This window comes from Rutilus rutilus (assembly GCF_951802725.1).
Source record: "Rutilus rutilus genome assembly, chromosome: 24".
Classification (NCBI taxonomy): Eukaryota; Metazoa; Chordata; class Actinopteri; order Cypriniformes; family Leuciscidae; genus Rutilus; species Rutilus rutilus.
In genome coordinates, this window is record NC_140228.1 from 13,848,405 (window position 1) to 13,870,625 (window position 22,221).

Here is a 22,221-nt window from a genome sequence, read left to right on the forward strand (position 1 = left end):
GATCAGCTTGGTAGCTAATGAATCTAGAGGGAATTTCTAAACAGTCCATGTAAATCTTTAAAGGTCTGCGGTGACTTTTGGTAGTTATTATTGTGGTTAGATATGGATTCTCAGATATAGATGTGCAGTTTTGAATAACATGACAGTAACAATGACATGAATTAATTTGGTGTAATGCGGGTGTACTTGACATGGTACAAAAAAAATACTATTGATTTGCATCAGAAGTTTCACCGCTAACCTATAGGATGTGACTAATATACAACCCAACAGAAGAATCATCACACTTAATGTCTTCCAAAAGACGGCTGCCAATAGCACTATAGCTCATCTATTAGTGTGTTACAGTTATCTACAGATGGATCAACTCATAAACTCATTCAGGTGTAGATCTTGTACCAGTTTACAGTATGTCTCTTTGCTTTGCAAATAAGTGGTTACTGAATGACACTATAAATTCCAGTTTTCCAGAGATCACAATTCTTCTGTTGGGTTGTATATTAGTCACGTCCTTAGCGGTTCCCAAACATTTTAGAGTGTCGTACCCCCTGAGGCCTTTTCCATTAAGGGACAGTTTTTGCCCCCTTAAATGGATTTTCCAGTGCATTTTTTTACTTTATAAATACCTTCATAAAATAAGTCATGTTTTAAATAAAAAAACATGTCAATAGAGAAATATGTAATGATGGTAATAATGAATTGATACTTTTAAATATTAAACTAAAACCTTCAGTAGTTGGTGGTAAGTCACTGTCTCAATGAGTGAGTCATTCATTCATTCATTCATTCATTCGTTCATCCAGTAACGAAGCAAGTGGCTATATTTATGAATGAGTCATTGAATCAGTGACTCTCACGATTCGTTCAAAGCCGCAGATTCATTCGCGACACACCACTGTGTGCTGCAGTTCTGCTGTGGCTTATGTTATTATTATTATTATTATTTATACTATATACTATATACTATTATTTCGCTGGAAAATAGAGTGTAGCAAAGTAGCTCTACGAAATATTAATAATCAATAATAACTGGTTATAATTGATTATTAATATTTGGATCAGTTAATACAATTAACTTAATGTTGTAACTTAATTTTACAATCAATTAACCTGTTTGTCCCGTGAACACTCAGTGTTAATTGTTTATTAATTCTGTCTTTCTTACTTTACAGTACTACTAAGAGCAAGTAGACAAGATCTGTGATTAGTGACTCCAGATATGAGCTTGAGACACGGACAACTTTACAAGATTTTATTAACTAGTCTAAACACTTAAACTACTCTAACATACACACACATACTGTACATGCATACGGATTACCAAGGGAAAGACAGCTGAAGCAGAATACAGGAAAGCAAGAAGTCATAGCATTGTTTGAAATTCAGCAGATCAACAGCCTTGAGCAAACCATCAGTTTAGTTCTAACATGCCCTTCTTTAAAAGGGTTAAGGATACTTAATGTATCAAATAATGAAACTAAGTTGGATACTTGCATGTCTCGCCCATTTGAATTAAACTGTCCTGATGCAATCTGTTGAGGTTCCAGTTGATCTTTGCTGATGTGGTCTTGATGAGAGAGAGCCAGTGGGAGTCAGAGGATCGTTGGTGAATGGAAAGACAAGGCCGCAGCCTGGCACAAGCTTGGGGGTCCTTAGGAAATTCTAGTTCAGCATCATCTTCACGTCAGCATTTCAGAAAGGGACTAAGAGAGCTAGAGAGCTAAGAGAGAGCTGATCTTGTGATCAGTGATTTTTAAAGCGTGAAGATGTCACACCCTCTGGAGGTGTGTGAGCCAATAAGAAGTGTTTTCCTTTGGAGGGAAATTTCTTTACGACCCATTGTTCAACCATTGTTCTTTACGACCCATTGTTCATCAATTTGATTGGATGTTTAACACAAGAATCTTTAAAGCAGAACTCGGCAACTCTAGCGAACTCTAGTCACTTCTTCGCTGATTTTCCCTTTTGTTGTCGCATGTTTTCCCCACGAGCTCCCCCTACAGCTGTGGGGCGTATATTTCACAACACTGTTGTAAAAAACTCACTTGCGAATTTTTGTATATTTGTAATTTTGAAATATAACATTTAAAGAGTATATTTGATGTGATGAATTGCTCTGTCATTTATCAGATTTACCAATTGTTATAATTTCAATTTGTGCTGGTTAATTATGAACAATGGGTAAAATTGGGGGCCGGGGCTCCATTAGGGCTCCTCCCCTAACCGCATGTGATCTCACTCCAAGCTTTTGATAAAACTTGAGAACCCTGAATATGATTTTGGTAAACAATAGTATGCAACAAAGTCTGAAACATTAATCCCAAAAGTTTACAAGAATACAAAGGCCAAACCACATAAAAGGAAAATCATTAGATGGGAAAATTAGATAGGCTACATGTTTACACATTTCTCAAGTGTTTATATATAGAATATATTGGATTAACAGGGTTTATTTCTCTTCCTCAGGAAGAATTAAGTGAGCGTCACAGCCCTCTGCAAATTCCTTTTTGGGGTCGTAAAAGGTCTTATCAATCTTAATGATCCTGTAACAGGAAACCGGGTTCTGCCAGTGTGTTAGCTTCATTTGGGGTGTTAGTTTTGGTGGAAGTTTCATAAACCTTTGTTGGGAGAGTGAGTTTGCTGGATTATTCATTAAACAAATGAATAATTTGTGTGTGTCTGATTGGTCCAGACGCTACAGAGCAAACATTACTGTGTTTAAAATGTACATCACTTAATATTACCCTTTGTTGAACTGTTGTATAAAATTAATGTCACATTTGCAATCGTGTGGACATTTGGGAAAAATTGCATTCTTGCTCCTATAATATATTATCAACATTAAAAACAAGAACTCATACTGGGTATGTTTTTGTATGGAAGAGAGTTTGAGTCTTAAATTGATCTCTATGAACAGTCCGTGTCTATGTATTGGCTATTTGTTCTTCATGCTAGCAAGTGCTAAATCCTCATTTTAACAAAGGTACATTGTCAAGAATGGCGGTAATGTAGCGCGATTTGCTAAGGCTGCACACAACCTATCATATGCACACTGACTATTACTGCATTTTGCTTGCCCTGTTAGAAATACATGCTCGATTTTAATGTTATTTTAAGGTGGGATAGAATGAATGAATTAATGAATGAATAAATTAATGGCAAAACTCCGCATTTTGTTCGCGTATCCCCTCTGTCACCTCACGTACCCCCAGTTTAGGAACCACTGCTATAGTGCAAACACTGTTCCCTCCCCCCAAATTTTAGGTGAAAATACCTCCATTCTGCTGAACACATCCAAGATTGGTTTCATGAACATCAGGATGCAATCACATGCCTTCCATGAAATTCACCTATAACTTGATCTAAACACTGAGTTTATGTGATTAATTAATTAAAAAAATTCTTTTTTTTTTTACAAGAGGTCTATTCAACAACAGTATTTGAAAGTGAGCTAAACCTATAGAGCTAAAAAAGAAATTGTTATCTAGTCAGTGTGTTTAACCATATTACTTTGGATAGATTCACACGTTTATCAGATTTCAATTTAAACTGAAATCCTGAGAGGGTTGAATTTACATGTCTACAGTCTGTGTGCTGACCCGCCTGCACATCCATATAGTGCCTGAATGAGGTGGATTTTTAAACAGGCCGCTTGGCTCTGGAACATTCCGCTGTAGCTTGGAGAGGACGAATAAGATAAACTAGCTGTCAGTTTTCCACATTTACAGTCACGAACCAACTCACCTCGCCTCATGAATCAAAAGGATGCATTCTGGGGGCATGAGGAACGTCGTAAATATTCAAAATATTACGGGTAAAGCAATAAGCTGATACCATATCTCAGTTTATTGTGCTCACAGCACAGGTGTCCAACTGAGGGATTAGGGAAGTGTGAGTTTAAGAGTCTTCATGTTACTTTTAAATAAATGGTTTATTCTGCATTTATTCTCTTTAGCATTCAGTATTGCACTTAGTTCCCTGATCATTCCAATTCAATTTCAGCAAGTGAAGAACAAATTTATACACAAATTATGTCGCCTATTATGCACGTTGTCGTCTCAGACAGCATGTTGAAGCCGTTTCCCACTTCTCGGAAAGTGATGAAATAGTAAAAAAAATCTAGTACCGTTTTTCAGGAAATTCATGTACTCCCTGGACCTCTGCTTCTCGTAAATACTACCGTGTATTGTGCACGTTATTTTTTGACAGACATTGATGTCGTGATATTCAAATTTGATATTCGGGATATTCGGGAATTTGTAAACAGATGTATCGAAAGATAATAATTATTTCTTTCTTAGCCGGCAAGTATTCAGTGAAGTGACTAATGCCCATGAATGTGTTATGTTGATGATTTTAGTTCTAATATTCAAACTGATAGCCAGCCTAACTTTTTGACGGACGTGATAACTTGCGTAAATGGTGAACTATGTTTGATTTTTGAGTCATTTGGGTAAAATTTTGGGGTAAAACGTGCCGGAGACATATAATATGCCTTTTGCGTAATTCGTTATACTTATTTTATGGATTGAAGTTTATTTCGTGGCTTAAATAATTGCATTACTCAGAGACTTTTGTTCTCCGCCATTAACGCTTTCTGGGAGAAATGCTGTCTGTCTATGCACAGAGACACGCGTAGTAATACAAACGGTGAACAGTCCCCACTGGTGAAATATCAGCACTTCTGGAAGGCGTCTCAGCCAATCAGATTCAAGGACCAAACCGAACTTACGTATATAAGATATAAACTTAAAACCTAATTGTGTTTTTTGCCTTTATACAACAGGGTTATACTGAGTTAATGCTGTACTTTATTCTTTTGCCAGGCTGCAAAGGAATGTGGGATATTGTTGCTTGCTGGCCATCAGCCAAAGTTGGGGAACACGTGGTTATTCCTTGTCCAAATTACTTCAGACACTTCTCTGATCATCATGAGGGTAAGTTGAAATCATCATCAAAACCTTTGATGAACTTCAAGGCATTAAGTAACAGTAGTAACTCCTGAGGAAAAGTGTAAAGTGTCTTTTGTTATCTTGTCAGTCGCTGTCATGGGCTGTCACATCGCTGTAAAAGTTAAAGGCACTTCAGTTCAGTACTCCCACACACTCACTGGAGTAGTGTCTTTGATATCAGACTTCTCAAGGAAAACTGGTGTGCTTGGGAAAATGGTAACTCTAAAACGAGCACTTCCTTGTCACAACGTAAAAAAAACAACCCAAAAACAAAAACTCTAGCAAACAGGATTTTAGTGGTATGTTGTCATGAATGTACGAGTGCTTGACAATTAATAGCATGTTTGTAGAATTCATAGAATTATGAAAAGAATTTTGTTATTTCAGACACTAAACTATTTATAGACAATGGAATAAATGCAGATATTACAACTGGAGGTTACATTTTACATGCAGAACCGCTGCTTTGAGTGGATGCAATGGGTAATTCATTAGGAGGCAAATCAGACCCATTGATTGAGTAGTACTGCCATTAGGTCACGCTTGTTTATCTGATAAGTCTCAACCACATCTCACCAGAAATGATTCATTAAACTCATTAAAAGTCTGGCAGAAAACTAAGTTCAACAGACTCACACCACACCCTTTTATTGCAGTGCATTTTGGGCATGTTAAACATAGTGCAAAGTTTTATAAATTTATATTTATTTATTTTTTAGAATCGGTCATTTCTTTACAAATAATCCTTTACGTTTTACATACCATATTATTTGTGTTACACTTGTCTGAGGTCACTGGTGAAAATCTGGGTTTCAGAAATTAATCAGAAAGCTGTAGGATTTTGTACAAAGAAACGTAAAAACACTCAATTTATTATTATGGTATGATAATTTGTAAAGGCAAAATAAATGTTATTTATACCGGTAGTCTGCGAATTTTAATTCCCACTTTAAATTGCTCTATTGTAGATTAACTGTTGAATACACTACATTCATGAAAATCTGCAATGATGTAGATATGTTTAGGTTTGAAAAAATGTCAGTGTGTAATGCAGAATGTGCATCGGGTACAGTCTACAAGGAAACCGATGTCGATTCCATATAGTGGAATTACAGCCTCTGTGTTAGAGGATGTAAAGTGTTTCTGCAATGATGAAAGAGGGCTGAAAAAGGAGAGCACATCTCCTTTGAGGAGCTCTGAGTTTCAGGCACTTATTTTCTACACTGAACACTTTAGGAATTGCCTAGGAGTATGCAAGTAAGATTCTGCAGTTTTCATTTGATTTTTTGTTCATTCATGCAGCAGCTATGAAGTGGTTTATGTAGAAAATGGGCACCATAAATGTAAGGATTTGGTCTATATGGGCACCAAATAATATTGTGAGTTAATCATTTGCAAACTATTAGTTTATAGTTAATTAATAGTTAATATATTGTAGTCTCTATATTGGTAATATGTTACAAATAGTGAGTTCTTCATTCATTGTCACTGTAGTTAACAAATTATTATTGTTTAATTAGCTCATATGTAAAGAGTTGGATAATGTTTTTATGCTTTAACAATTTATTGACCATAAATAGTTCTCACTTCAGAATAGGTCACAGAAAATGGGAAAAGGTAATTAATTAAGTGATTTAAACCAACCTTTATTAGACATTAACTGCATTAGTATTTTACATTTTCCTTAAAAAAAATGAAATATGTATATAATATATATATATATATATATATATATATATATATACTATACATTACGCCTATGGAGAGTCCTTGTAAACCACATATGCCAATATGTGTGTGTGCTTAATATATTTGTAGCCTAAACATTTTAAGGAACACTGAATATGAATACCATCAATGTCCAATAAAGGTTTGTTTAAAGCTCTTAATTAATGGCATTTTTTTTAAAGAACTATTTACTCCTAATAACCAATGCACAATTCCTTTACTACGAGTTAATTAAACAATAATAATTGTGTTAATTACAGTGAAAATGAATGGAGAACTCACTATTTGTATATAGCCTGTTAATATATTAACAATGTAGAGACTACAATATATAAACTATGAATGAACTATAATTAATAATTTGCAAGTACTTTATTACTGTATACTTATTATAAAGTGTTACCATTATTTGTTATTAACTAGCATCCGTTATATTACTTCTAATGTAAATTAGAAAATCATATACTGACTTCTTCCACTAGTTGTGCTGGGTTACAATGCAGTGGGGAAAGGAGATGGAATCTGTTTCAACAGCCTAGAACACAAATCTCTGTGGGATACTGATCTCCTGCTGCACCAAAAGGGGTCCTAAAATCGGGAACATGCAGATGAGGCCCTGAAGTAGGTGCAGAAGGTCCTTAACAATCTGGAACACACAGCCGAAGGTACCTTGAAATGAAGGTCTGCTCTCCTGAGCTTAACCATGTTGTTAACACTTAGTCAATCCACTTTTGTCTCTCTGGTATGGAGACTCGGGACATGTTGTAATCGTTACCCTCTCGCTGGACGAAGACTCTGAATGTATGTTTGATAATGTCTCTTTCCTCACAGATTGGAGGTTCATGGTCGTATCTGTTTGAAGATTTCCAAACATAGTTATGAATGGATTGGATGGATCATTGTGGCATACCTTCATTCCAATGAATGAATGAATGACTCTTGCGTCCTAATACGTTTTTATGGTGGTTGGTATAAACCTTTAGGGCAGAAACTGCATGTGGACCAATGAGAAGTCTTGTCTTTCCTGTGCTTGAGGTGTCAGTTGTCCTAGCATCCTTATCTGATGGTGTTGGACATTTGTATGTGCTAGTCCAGATTCGATTCAATCGAAAGGTAGCAAACATTTCTCCACCGTTGCAGTGAGAGAGGGGCCCTGCCATAAAACTGAGCCCTGGAATATGCTGTTCCCTACATAAATTTATATGATTTTTGTCATAGTCTTTCCAAGGGAGCAGTCCGGATAGAAGATGCAGCCCCTTCGTTTAGGAGAGAAGTTAAAAATCACTGCTGTGAGAGAGTTTTCTTGCCAGTGACATTTCTAGGCTAAAGGAACATTGGAAAAATTAGTGATTGAAAGTCTTAAAAAGAGCCTACGCTGATGACTCACAGTAAATCGTTACCAACAAAGAGACAGATTTTTCTTTTCAGAGACTTTGATCTTTTTGCAAGATGATCACTTTAATGAGGGTCAGTTTATTTTGAATTTTTTTCCAAATGCCTTTTATTTATAGATATTGGTTTTAGCATTTTCCCAAATCCAATCTTAAAATGTGAAAATTCACCATAAAAAGTACTTAGTATTTATAACTTAAATGGTCCAAACAAAAAGTGAAATATAAAATATTTCAAAATGTGTTTGAAAATTATTTATATAATTTATTTTACATACAAAATGACTGCCACAATTACTCCTAATTAGTTTTTTTCCTAAAGTTTAGAAAAGCTTTCTTGACAGCAGTGTCAGTGAAAAGCTCTTGGGATTAAAATATGTGTAATGTGTGAAGAAATAATATCACTGTAAAGAGTATATTCAGTTTTGGTTTAATTTTTACTGTGTTCTGTTTTCCCTGTTCAGGGGTGCGTTTCCCAAAGCCAAGTATGGTCGCAATTTCTGTCGTTACCAACAGAGTTCAAAGGAACTTGCGACTATAGTTGGCTAACGATGCTTTTGGGAAACGCACCCCTAGTTTGCCTGTGTTCCCTAATTAGTCTCTGGGGTTTTGCATGATTCTTCCTTGACACCTGTTCTGTTTTGAACTATTAATCGTAATTTAGTAGATTTAAGCAGTATTTTTTCAAATTATGCACACGTTTTTTAATTATTATGGTGCAGTTTTTTAAATGATTTTTATGTGATTACAGGTTTTAATATGATTTTTGCATGGCTTAAAATTTCTTTAAAGGTGCAGTAAGGGATTCATGAGAAACGCTGTTGAAAATTTAAATCAACACCTAAACAAACAACTTAATGAATATTTGCTGGATGTCTGTTCTGAGTATGTATGCTGAAAAAGAATTGTGTTTGTACATAGTCCTGGCCATGTAAATTGGAGAAAAAACAAAGTGGATCGGTAAAAGGTCAGAGGAATATAATTTGAAGAAGAAGGCAAGCTCTCCAGCACTGGAGAGACATTAGAGAGCTGTTAGTGTGTTGCATAGCTTGTTCATTTTTTGGGGGGCGGAGCAATAAAGGGAGGGGGTGTGTTTGTTTGGGTGTCAATTTCAAATATCAACAGTGTTTCTCAGAAATCGCTTACTGCACCTTTAAGTTTATAAATATATTGAACTGTTCTTACTTATTACCTGATCACCTGTTTTTCTCACACAAGTACAGCCAGTTTGTTTCTGTATGAAGGTGTATTGCTGAGGTATTCATGGAGGTGCTCAACCTCAACATTTAATTAAGCAAGGCTTTAGCTAGTCTTACTCTTGTTATGTCATTTAGTCCTCTCAGGAGTGCTTAATTAATGAATGTTTGATTAATGATGCATAGTATGCCACTGGATTTTTTTTAGAGGCCATATTTATATTACAAATCATTAGTTCATTCAATCATCTAACGTTAATGCTTGTTTCATATGCAGCAGAGGGTGAAGGTGGCAAGTTTGAGTGCTGAATATAAATAAAAACACATTTATTGATCTTTCTCCAAAAGGGATCAGTCGTGCATTTCGTAACTTATATGACTCCCCACAGCCAGGTAAAGCTCTTCTGGTGCTTCCTTGTCATCGGATGAGGTTATTTTTAGCAACAGAGTTCAATTAAATGAAAAAGAACAGAGTTGCCATCTGAGCCCTGGTTTGCAGACGTATAGCTGTTATGTTCTGAGCAGTGTATAAACCCTCACCTCACTGGCTCCTAGTAGCAGGATACTGCAGCTGCGCTCCGATGAACAGGGTCCCTATGCAGTGTTCACTGCTCCCTAAAAAAATCTAACTTAAGGCAGATTAAGCTGTATCATTCTCAGTCTTATTTTGACATAAAAATACTTAAATTTAAATAAATAACTATTAAATACATAGTACAATATAAGTTTGATAAGTATATATAAGTATATACAATATAAGATTGTAGTATATAATATATACTTTATAAAAACAATGTATATATAAACACTACATATACTGTATATAGAGTACATTGAGACAAATTTCACAATTCAAATCAATTCCGATTCACAGGCTTGCACAGGCCTGATTTTGACTCAGTCTAATTCATTATTGATTAATATATATCAGTTAAAGTAGGTGTCAATTTTTCTCAAGGAAAAAATCTCTATATAATCTCTAAAATCTCTATATATCTGTATACATATAAATATATATGTGTATGTGTGTTAATTCATATAATTTGTCATACTTAAAGACTCTATGGGCCCTATCTTGCACCCAGCGCAATTGACTTTGTACACTGACGCATGTATCATTCCTATTTTGCACCCTCTTTTCCCTCCACAAACACACGTCTGTAAATTTGGTAAACAGCGAAAAGAGGAGGCGTGTTCCGGCGCAAACGTTCCCTGGTGCTATTTTGCAGTTTCAGAAAACAATTCCGCCACAGACCAGGAAAAACCTAGTCTAAAGTCAGTGGCGCGTTATTCAGATGCTATTTTAAGGGCGCATGCTTGGCCATAATGTAGCATGTGCACAACGCGCACACTTTGCTTCTCTCATCTACACAGACGCAGCAGTTGCCATTTTTGCAAACATTACATAATTACAAGGAAAAATATTACCACACAAGGGAAATCATTGTTGTGTCCATGAAGATGTGAATAAATAGGCACAAACCTAGCTTACACATTTACCCAAATTATTATACGCATGTTTAACTGAAGCTAATTTGGGTGGGTTTCTCCCATCCCCAATGTCACTTCTCTGTCTTTTATGACCCTGATGAGAACGTTGGTCTCCTCGGCTGTGAACCGCTCCTGGCGTGCGCCTGGCAAATTCGCCGTTATAATAGCAATCCGCCATGGAACAAGCACGCCTGCTTTTAAAGGGAATGTGAGATGATGCTCTGATTGGTTTATTTCACGTTACACCCAAACCACAACTATGAATAATGAAGCTACTTCAGACCAACCCATTTTAGATTTGCGTCGGGCGCAAGAGTCATTTATCCCGCCGGTATAATAGCAACAGCGCCCGAGATCCGCCCACAAAGATGCTTGCGTTTGATACTTGCGTTTCAGATCGTTAAAATAGGGCCCTAAATGTAGTTATAAATTTTGATGTTTGCAATGATTAATAAAATAAAAGTGATCTTGTTCATTTACAGCATGAATGTTTTTCCCATTTTGTGTAACTGTTGCATCTTGTGAGCTTGATATTTTCATAGAACATTATGGAAACCAAACCAAAGTGAATTACTTTGGGTGAAAACATTGAACGTTTTCATCACATTTATTGTAGCCAAATTTTGTGTACTACTTTTTTGTGGTTTGCAGCGACTGCTGACTTAATTTCCACTTCCTGTGAAGTGATGTATTGTTTCCTGTCCTTTGAACTGAAAATGTACTCTCTTTATGTTGTGGAAGCTCAAAATATTTGAATATCCTGCACATGGAACATACTGTACTGGTGCTATACTGCTGAAATACTATTCAGGAGCAACATCTTTCACACATCTCACTAGTCCCACACATTTCTAATGGATTTTCATTTAAAGCATACGCAGTATAATGCTCTCTCTGAATGGGAAAGGACAGATTAAGCTTTACAGAATGATAAAAGTCTGTCCGTAGTTCAATACCGAGGATTAATGTGACATTCTGGATTTGCTTCATGGGATCTCTGTGGCTTATAACAAAGCCGGAGGTCCACTGGAATAATGTGTGAGGATGGATATATTGCGTGTGGGTGTTTGCACACGTTGATAAATGTGAGAGGGTTGGCGTCAACCTTACATGACAAACAAAGCTTACACTAAAAGCCAAGAGTAAACATCCCCTTCAATAATATTACACAAGCTTTCAGGTGCTGGTAACGTGTTTGTATGAATTCAATGTATTAAAATTAGCAGATTTTAATCCATGTCTTTTGGATAATCTCAACAATATGCATATCAGATAAACCAGGGACTAGCATCAGGTAAAAGATGGATTAGTTTATAGCAAGTGAAAAAGAATCTTAATTCTACGTTAAGCATGATGCTTCTTCATGCATTAATTTATTTAAATCAATGCAAAACAATTGACTAATAATTATGGAAAGTGTCTCCGATGATTCAGATGTATTGTGGTGTGCTGTTGGATTATGGGAATGAGATTTTGCATCAAAATTTTTTCGAAAGATACATTACGTGCAGCATGTAAAAAAAAAAAAAAACCTAGTAATTGAAAGTCAGCTGAATTTCAAGTAGGTGACAGTGTTCAAATTGTTTTAGATGGGATCATTCAACATTTTATTATGATGTCAGGATTATCTGAAGCGCTTCACACCCCAGACTATCTTTTGCAATAGAAAATGTAATCCTTATTCTATCGTCTTTTCTGATAATGTTGTGAATGTTCTGACTGCTGGTCTCGTGATTGTTTGCATGTTTGCCTGTGAGATTTTAATAGAAAAAAATTCTTTAAATTATTGCTGTCAAATCGATTCATTGTTAATAAATATTGCACATCTAACATATAAGTTTGTGTAAAAAAAAAAAATATGTAAGGGATAATGTAGAGCGAGGCGGTTGTTATAGCGAATACAACCCTGACAGGCTGATCAGGACCCCGACGCAAAGCGGAGGGGTCTTGAATCAGCCTGAAGGGGTTGCTTATTACAATCCCGCTTATTACATGGCTACCTACCAAATAAATCAATAATTTGACACAAAATATTGATTTAAAAAGGAGTCTATTGATTTAAAAACGATTGTATTGCTTCCGCTAAAGAAAATAGTTTGTTACGTCTCTACGGTTAGAATCCTGCGTCCATAGCAACGCTCTGTTTTTCATGGCAACGGTGTGTTATACTTAGCAGCGGTCTGTTATGAAAAACAGAGCGTTGCTATGGACGCGGAACGGACTATTTTCTTTAGCGGAAGCAATACAATCGTTTTTAAATCAATAGACTCCTTTTTAAATAAATATTTTGTGTCAAATTATTGATTTATTTTGTAGGTAGCCATGTAATAAGCGGGATAATGTATAGCGAGGCAGATGTTATAGTGAATAACAACCCCTTCAGGCTGATTCAAGCCTGTCGGGGTTGTATTCGCTATAACAACCGCCTCGCTATACATTATCCCTTACATAACAGACCGCATTCTATATTGGAATTCAACCAAGCCATGTAATAAATATTTATATGTGTGTGTGTGTGTGTGTGTGTGTGTGTGTGTGTGTGTATGTATGTATATGTATGTATGTGTATGTATGTATGTGTGTGTTTGTGTTTTTTTTTTACTTTTTAACTTTAACTTTTTAAAATTTGACTTCAGCTAGTTGCCAAGCCAACATTTCTCATTTTAATTCAGTTAACTTGATGTACCAAAATAACTAAAACTGAAATAAAAATGTATTTACTAAAACTTAAACTAATATTAAAATGAGAACAGAAAACATAAAAATAAAAAATAAAAATATTAATAAACTATCAGGTAACTATAATAGTATCTCAATGATACGGTTGTAGTATGATGAATAGTATACTTAAATAAATAATAATAATGTATAAACAATGTAACATATTCCTTTTTTTTTTCATTTTCTGTAAATTAGTGAGGTACCACTGAACTTCCCAAATCTGTTAGAATTATCTGCAGTTTTAAGTAGTCTACAAATTACTTTTATTTTATAATATTTTATAAAAGCTTCACTTTTACTTATCCATAATTTTGTCAGACTGCTGTTTTATTATTTTTGCCTAATATAGTGGACCGTATAATTATCAGTAACAGAAACACTTTAATTGATGTTAATCACAAGTTAATATTGAACCATATTAATCAGGTCATTAATCATTGCAGAGTTGATTAATCTGTTGATTCATTAAAATATTGGTGCTTTTCCGTCAATTCATTTATTGAGGTCTGTTTATTTTAATGAGCCAATTAGCCAATCAACTTGCTTACACAGAAACCTTCAAGTTCAACCTGCTTTTGCAGCCTTGACATTCTGAAGCTGTGTTTAGTACTTACCATTATTGACTTTTTATGGTGCATCTTCCAAATGACAAATAAACAGATCAATACATATTAAAGGAACAATAAAACTCTCAGCAGGTTATTAGAGAAACATAAGCCTATTGAAAAAAAAAATTCACAATGTCTTCTTGGGTTAATTAAAAGAGAGATAAAACATAATTTTCTTGATATTCGTATCTAGAGTAAGAGTTATCTATGGTTTATTTAAATTTTCACACAGACGGTGAATGTAGAAGAGGGGGAAAGATTAGCGATTTATTTATTTTGACATGTACATGTAATGATGTACAGATTTATGTTTTTTACCCAATGTTTCCCAGGGTGAGTCAGTGGGCCAAATCTAAACATAAAAATGGCCAATTAATGGCCAAATAGACCTTATTATCATTTCCCTTATTTAATCTTCTTCAAATTTAATCCAGTGTATGGTTTGCCACTTGCATTAAGTTTTTGGTGGGGAAAAAGTTAAAAAATCCATTAATTGAGTCTTTCCAACAGTTGGAAAAAACGTCATACTGTACTTGTGAGTATGATTAATTCAGCAGTAGACATCATTGTTATGTCTAGATGGAGGTCACTGCCTGTCGGGGCAGGCATAGGTGGTCTTTGTGCCTAGGTTTGATGCATTTAAGCTGTTTCTGCTGGCATTTGTTCCTTTTGGAAAGTTTTTTTTTTTTTTGAAAGTGTGTTTCCATTTGAGTGCTCTATTGTATGCCTCTATTCTATTTTCATTTTGCAATGTTAAAGGGGTCATTGGATGCAAAATTCACTTTTATATGGTGTTTGCATATAAATGTGTCTTTGCAGTGTGCTGTGTAAAAAATATATTTTTTTTATCCTCAAAAAGCCTAAACACTCTCAATAATCAAGCCGTTTGGATATTCTGAGCAATATGATGTCATATTATGAGCAATATGATGTCATGCTCCGCCCACGACCACTGACGGACTGTCCCTTATTGGCATATTTCAGCCCTCAGCCATTTGTATACTGTCCGCCAAGGTAGCACTTTATGTGTCTTGTGTGGACACCCCCCATGGAAGAGAGGGGTGGGGTGAGCAGTTGCTCATTATCATTTAAAGAGACATGCACCGAAACGGGTCACTGTGAACGGAGCTGTTTTTGAGGAGGTAAAACTTCAATACAAACTTGTGGAAAATGGGCATCCGATGACTCCTTTAAGAAACCTCATTGCTTTTTTTTTTCATTTATTCAGTGTTCACATTATAAGCGCATTGAAATAAAAAGACACAGGAACTCATGCACCTAAAGTCTATTTAATTCAAGCCTGAGTAAAAATGGATGGCTTGTTGTTTTGGATCAATATGTGACATTGTAACACAGGATCTGCTATGAATTCACTGAGGAGGAATAAAGTGGCCTTCCTCCTGAAGTATACATCATATTTTTCAAAGTCAGTGGACCATGAGACAATTCTCTCTCTAAATGCATTATTGTAGTGGGATACCCACATCTAGTCATTGAATGCCCCCCTTATTCTTATATAAAATGCTCTTAATTTTGTTATTGAATATGGTATTCTCTCATAATTAACTGAACGCTAGTCTTAACTACATTTTCAATAGTGTAATAGCAGTTCAGCTGTTTTCAAAGTAGGCCTACTACAGTTTTTTCCAGTAACAAGCTTTTTTTGTGTGTGCAATATGTACTGTAGCATTGGTAAGTCTGATTAATTTATGTGGCCAAGTGTAAATGGAACCGTCTTAATCAAATAGCTATCCAATCAGTAGAAACACATGAAGTGATCAGGTGTAAAAAGGCCCATATAAATATATAAAAGGCCCAGTTTTGTGAATTGGTTCATCTTAAACTGTTCTCTCTCATATGTTGCATTGGACTCATACTTGTGAATTGGTCGTGTTGAATGATTCATGTAAATTAACAGATTAAAAAAATTATTCACAAATTTAAATACCTATAATACTATGTACTGTTTTTTAATTGGTTGTGTAAATTAGGATGTTTTTGTTGTATTTAGTAAAAATTCACCAGTATAAGTTTTAATCTGTCAAACTATCAGGGTCATTTTTGTGACAGCAAAAAGTGGCTCTGTTGAAATTACAAAAAATATTTGAATTTTTTAATGGTGGCTGTGGTAATGAAGTGCACGACGTAGAAAATACTATAACAACCAGTCTTTAATATCACACTTATTAAAGAACTCAGGAGAATCAGCTAACACAACCACTTATCTCAAAGGCAAAAGAAATGAGGAGAAATCATACAGTTGTAATCGAAATGATTCAACACCCATTGCAAATCAGGTTTATTGGCAAAATTTACAGACTTTGAGCTGTTTGCAGTGAACAAATCAAACAAAAGTAATTGAAATAGCTCAACATAAATGTTTCAAGTGGTTTCTCCAAATTTGACTTAAAATGCAACTTTTAATGACTTCTGCAGTCTCAAAATTATTCATGGCAAGCATATTTAGTGCTTAGTAGAACACCCTTTTGCTGTTATGACCTGCTACAAATGAGATGTATAACCAGACACCAGCTTCTGGCAGCGCTTCTAAAGAATCCTAGCTCTAAAGAAAAGTTACAATTTTGCTTCATTGCTTCACAGAACAGAATCCCAAAACTTCTGTGGCTTATTTATATGATTTTGAGCAAATTGGAGCTGACTTTTCTTGTGCTTTTGGATCAGTAGTGGTGTACATCTTGGAGTTCTAGCATGGAAACCACATGCGTTTAGTACGCACCTTACTATGCGAGCTGAAACCTCCGTGCCTGTTGCCACCAAGTCTTGCTGTAGGTCTTTTGCAGTCACTCAAGGGTTTTTCTGAACCTGCCTTCTCAGAAATCTGGTTGATAGTTTCCTTTTTCTGACCCGTCCAGGTAGTGTAACCACTGTTCTATTAACTTTGGACTTGCGAACCATGCCTCCAACGGTGTCTCTACGGTGAACATTTAGTGCCTTTGCTGTCTTTTTGTATCTTGTTCCTTGTTTGTAAATGGCGATGAAACTTACTTTTGAAACTCTTTACTTTTTAGACCATTCTTTTCATGAGTTCAATGAAGCCCTTGATTAATTGCATCAGGTGTGCTTGAGACAACACCTGCTTTGCAGATTTGTGCTGTTGTGAGGGATTCTATTTAGGGGGTTGAATAATTTTGAGACTCCAGAAGTCATTAAAGGTTTCAATTGAATTTGGGGAAACCACTTGAAACATTTGTTGTGTTGAACTATTTCAATTACTTTTGTTTGATTTTTTTCATTGCAAACAGCTGAAAGTCTGTAAATTTGGCCAATAAACCTGATTTGAAATTGGGGTTGAATACTTTTGATTACAACTGTACATGGGGAGTAATGAGGGAACTAAACAGGGGTGCGTTTCCCGTACAACTATATAGCTCGCTGCTTAACTACCATAGTACGATGCATCGATGGAGAAATCAACTAGCTAGTCACGACTGTTTCCTGAAACCGTATGTTGCAAAGTATCGTTCAACCACGTTGGTTTATGACGTCTCGCACGTGGTGGACTAATAACTTATTTTAATTAATCTGTTTGAGATCGAATTAACGCTATTTTGTCATATAAGTTACAGACATGGCATCTGAAGACCATTTCAAATTTTTCTCAGTTATTTTGCTTTATTACCAGACTCAATATTTGGCTCGTTCTTACATAGTAGAGCACGTTCGCACATGCGCAGTCTTCAAAAACGGTGCTTTAAATCTCTTGACAAACTAAAAGACGTAAATTACATTTGTATGTATTCTAAATAAATAACACGGGTTGTACTGAATGTCAGCTTGCTTATTTTGCTAAAGATAAGGATTTATTCAGTCTACATCTCATGTAAACTAGAAACTAAGCTTCTAACCACAGGTGGAGAACTGTCGTTCCCAACCACACAAGTTTGCGATGCTGTTTGCGAACGTTCGTTGGAACGATGGTTTCGGGAAATACCAAATCGTTGAACTATGCTGATAACAACGGAACTTGCGACCATAGTTGGCTAACGATGCTTTCGGGAAACGCACCCCAGAATGATTAACTAATGAGTTACCAAGGAAACAAACGACGAACTAAGGCAGGCTTAAACAGAACACGTTACATTTCATTTATAAATTTCCCTGAAGTAACTTCAATGTAATTTGCAAATTTTGTTCATAACTTATAATGTAGCTAACTATCTTTTCAAACAGTATTTTGACTGTAGTTTAACTACTTAAAAAAGTGATTACAAAGTAGCTTTCCCAACGCTGCATAAATCTTATGACCTAAAAAATTTTGTTTTTCTTTCCCAAGCATCTCAATAATTCATTGTTCAAATTTGTATACAGCATAGATCAAAACAATACGCTCACTGAATCACAGTGCTCAGTTGGGTCTCATTGCGTATTGATCTGATACAGAGTTTTCAGTGGGCCATTGTGCAGTAAGAAGTGCCAAGAAACACCTCAGCGAGAGGGGTGACGTGGCCCCGCATTTCTCTGCTTTATTCCAGAAAGCCATTTAACTTTGTGTGGACTCACTCCAGGGCGCCAGCTCTCAGGGCTCACTTTGTTTCAGTTAAAATCAAAAGAGTAATAAACAGATGCAGCTTCTAATAGAGCAGCCAGCATGTGTATCTTGAGGTTAATGACCTTTACATTTCTCACACAGGTAACCTCTCAAAGACTTGCACTGTTGATGGCTGGACTGAAATGGACCCGATGGAAATCGCAGTGTATTGTGGCTATAATCTGAATGGCACTGGTGACGATGTGAGTACAAATTGTTTCTCTGTTCGGCGAGTAATTGTTTCTCATTTTAACATTTACAGTACAGGGGCTTGTCAGTGATTTTTATTGCCATCCAAGTTTCGCTTCACATTTCAAATATGGACACTTTTATTACTGAAATACTGGAAAATGTTTACAAGAATTATATTACTACACCACTCTAATACAGTGAATGGGAGCTGTTAAGAAGACAAAGAAATAAGAGAACAAAATCATGTGATCTTTTGAGACTATTTCTAACTTACTCTAAACTAAGTACAGTATATCTGCTAATTTCCACATTTTTAAAATGACATCCATCAGTTTGAGAGATAAAATGCTAGACAGAAAACTATTTAAACCATAGCACGTTCCTATTTTTTAAACAGGATGTTTAAATAATCAAATAATAAATAAGATATTATTTTTCTGTTGTTAAATTAAATATGAATTTATTAATTGTCCAAGCAATAACAGAAATGTTGTTTGCAGCTGACGTTCATGGGTTCGTAGTATCACAGAACTTTCTCCCCCACTGTGAATAAATCGACATCTTTACATGCAAAGGTACATACATAGGTACATGCAAATGTATTTTTAGAAGTTCCAACGAGAAACAATTATCATCCAAATAGGGCTAAAGTAGTTTACTATCACTTAAGGTAAATGGAAGACTTTAGAGAGCATCATACGTACATGCAAAATATCTTAGAGCATTTATGTCAAACTAGTGTTTTCAACTCCACTGGCATTATACAACACTGAAATGCTCAGACTCTTGACGTTTTGGACTTTTAGCCCACACAAAACGATCATTCTCATGTCAAATTGAGTGTCCCTCACCCCCAAAACACCCAAGCTTTAACGTTCACCTTTTTTCAGTCAACCTCTTAGCCTCCTTTTCCAGCCTGCCTTTTATTGCCTAGTGCGAACTAAGTCCAAACATAATAGTTCCTTTAGCGATGCACATCGGTGTCAACCCTTGGAGGCAGTTGTAAACATACAAATAAGCCATCGCTGAAGTTATTATATAACATGAAAAGCATTGATGTTTTGAGCAGAGTATAGTTAAGTGAAGAGCAAATGACCTTTGCCCTTTGATGAAAGCTTTCCCAGCATGTTTTCGTATCAACAGGATGGGTAATCAGCACGTTCGGTCTTCAGACCCACCGGGAATATGTGGGCATGGGACTTAAAAGGAATTTTGTGTTCTTGTTGATGAGCGTCTGATGCTCCTTGTTGCTATGTTCAGGTTTTTATTATTCAACTTTGATCAAAGGCAATAGAGGGGGTTATTTAAAATATGCAGGTGTATTGGAGAGACAGCATCAGGGGCGGTTTCTTCATTAGGGCGATTGGGCGACGCACCACCAAAGTGTGAAAGGGACTTTTTCAATCACATTCGCATTCGACCACAGAGTTACGCTAGACGTCACTGTTGTTCTGCCTCTGGATACAGTGGAGTACCGCCTCTTTTTGGGCGATTTCACTCTGACCGAAAATCGCCCAGAGTGTTCGCCATTAGATGGAGATGAAACACTATAAACTGAACATGTATACGCATGTGCATGACATCATCGTCTTCAGAGATTCACATTTTTGTTGTTTACACAGAGACCATTTTCAAAAACTTGCACTTTGAAACCCGTTTTCAAAAGTTTGCGTTTTCAGGCACCAAAAATGCTGTTGTCGTTTAAAAGAACGGCCAGCATCTAATATGCTGAGTTGGTGCTCAAGAAACTGATTATTATCAATGTTGAAAACAGTTGTGCTGCTTAATAGTTTTGTGAAAAAAAACATAAATAGAGTACTTTGCTGAATAGAACGTTTAAAAGAACAGCATTTATTTTAAATAGAATGTTTTTGTAACATTATAAAAGTCTTTACTTGGATCAATTTAATGCATACTTGCTAAATATAAGTATTAATTTCCTTTAAAAAATTTTTTTTGAACGGTAGTATAATTAGAAAATTTGAGCAGACATGGCTGTTTAAAGTGAGTACAGTGCTGTTTAGTGAACACACATTCTTTCTTTTCTTTTGCAGGATAGTTTCTTCAGGTCAATAAAGATTGGCTACACCATTGGACACAGTGTTTCTCTCATTTCTCTCACTACTGCCATTGTAATACTTTGTATATTCAGGTAAGAATTTCTACATTTGTCGAAACCATGCTAACATGTAGGTCTAGGGGTGGGTTATGTTCAGCCGATTATGTTCGTCTGCCAAAACAATGTGGTTACACTTTATTTTAAGTTGTCCTTGTTACAGTGTAATTATACATTTAAGTACTGAGTAATATTAATTAACTACATGTACTTACTATAGGGTTAGGAAAAGGGTTTTGGTTTAGGGTTAGTACCAATGTATCATGTATGTAGTATCATGTATCAATTTTGATTAAGCTAACAGGCTTTAAACAGAGAAAACAGTGTTTCATGCATGGTTAAAGCCAACCCTAAATGCACCATAAGGTGTCATGGAGCGAATGACTGAATCGCTGAAGCTGTCGAGGATTAAACAGCGAGCAACATGCTTCCGTTGTGAGACTACAGTGATTGATCTGGCTCACTAGAGACAGAACGCCCTGCTAATGACAGAGATAAGAGCTTTCTTACATGTATTTTCCAACACACATTTCATCTAGGCCAAAGAAGACTCTTCACCATCAGAGAATCATTTCAGTGCAGTGTTCATAAATAAACCCAGCAGTGATACTTTGAACCACAAACTCAATTTAATTTAAAACCATTTAAGCGGCACCAAGTTAGCGTTCAAATCACTTAGGCAACATTATTTGTGTATGAATTAAACATTACATTTGTAGTGGATTAGAATAATAATGATGCTGTTTGGATGATGATTCATTTTTGACATGGCAAATTACTGTGACATGCTCATTACAGTGACTGCTATGGATGTATATTGTTCATAATAAGGTGACCAGATTTCTGAAATGGAAACCAGGGACATTTCCTAGTTCAGTTGTCAAAATACTATCACTGAATTATGAATAAACTTCCCGGAGCGCACATACTGTAAACGTCAGATCCGGCACATTTTTTTTCCACACAAAGTCCTTTGCATAAAAATCAGTCTACAGGGTTTCTACAGGCAAGTCGTGGAATGTCTAATTTTTTATGTTTTGTTAGAAGCTGTTCACACATTGGGAATAAAAAAACGATTAATACATGAAAATTTATATATATAGCCACTTTAAAATATTCACTACTGAAACCAACAGGCTATGTTGGTAAGGCTTATTTACACTGTATATGCAGGGTGTTTAGAACTTGCTATAAAATTGGGACATTTTGGGGACAGGACTCATAAAACCAGGACTCCGTCTAGTCCGCGTCTGATAAACCTAGTAAGAAGCTGACCT

The 22,221-nt window shown here is 35.8% G+C and overlaps 1 protein-coding gene across 1 annotated transcript in view; it reads left to right on the forward strand.

Moving 5' to 3' along the window:
* vipr1b (vasoactive intestinal peptide receptor 1b) overlaps positions 1–22,221 on the forward strand; it is a 65,440-nt gene that overhangs the window by 21,662 nt on the left and 21,557 nt on the right. The window contains exons 3-5 of the mRNA XM_084398714.1: positions 4,827–4,937; positions 18,739–18,839; positions 20,883–20,980. Of these exons, the coding sequence (XP_084254840.1) occupies positions 4,827–4,937; positions 18,739–18,839; positions 20,883–20,980 (310 nt within the window). The remainder of the gene's footprint in view (positions 1–4,826; positions 4,938–18,738; positions 18,840–20,882; positions 20,981–22,221) is intronic.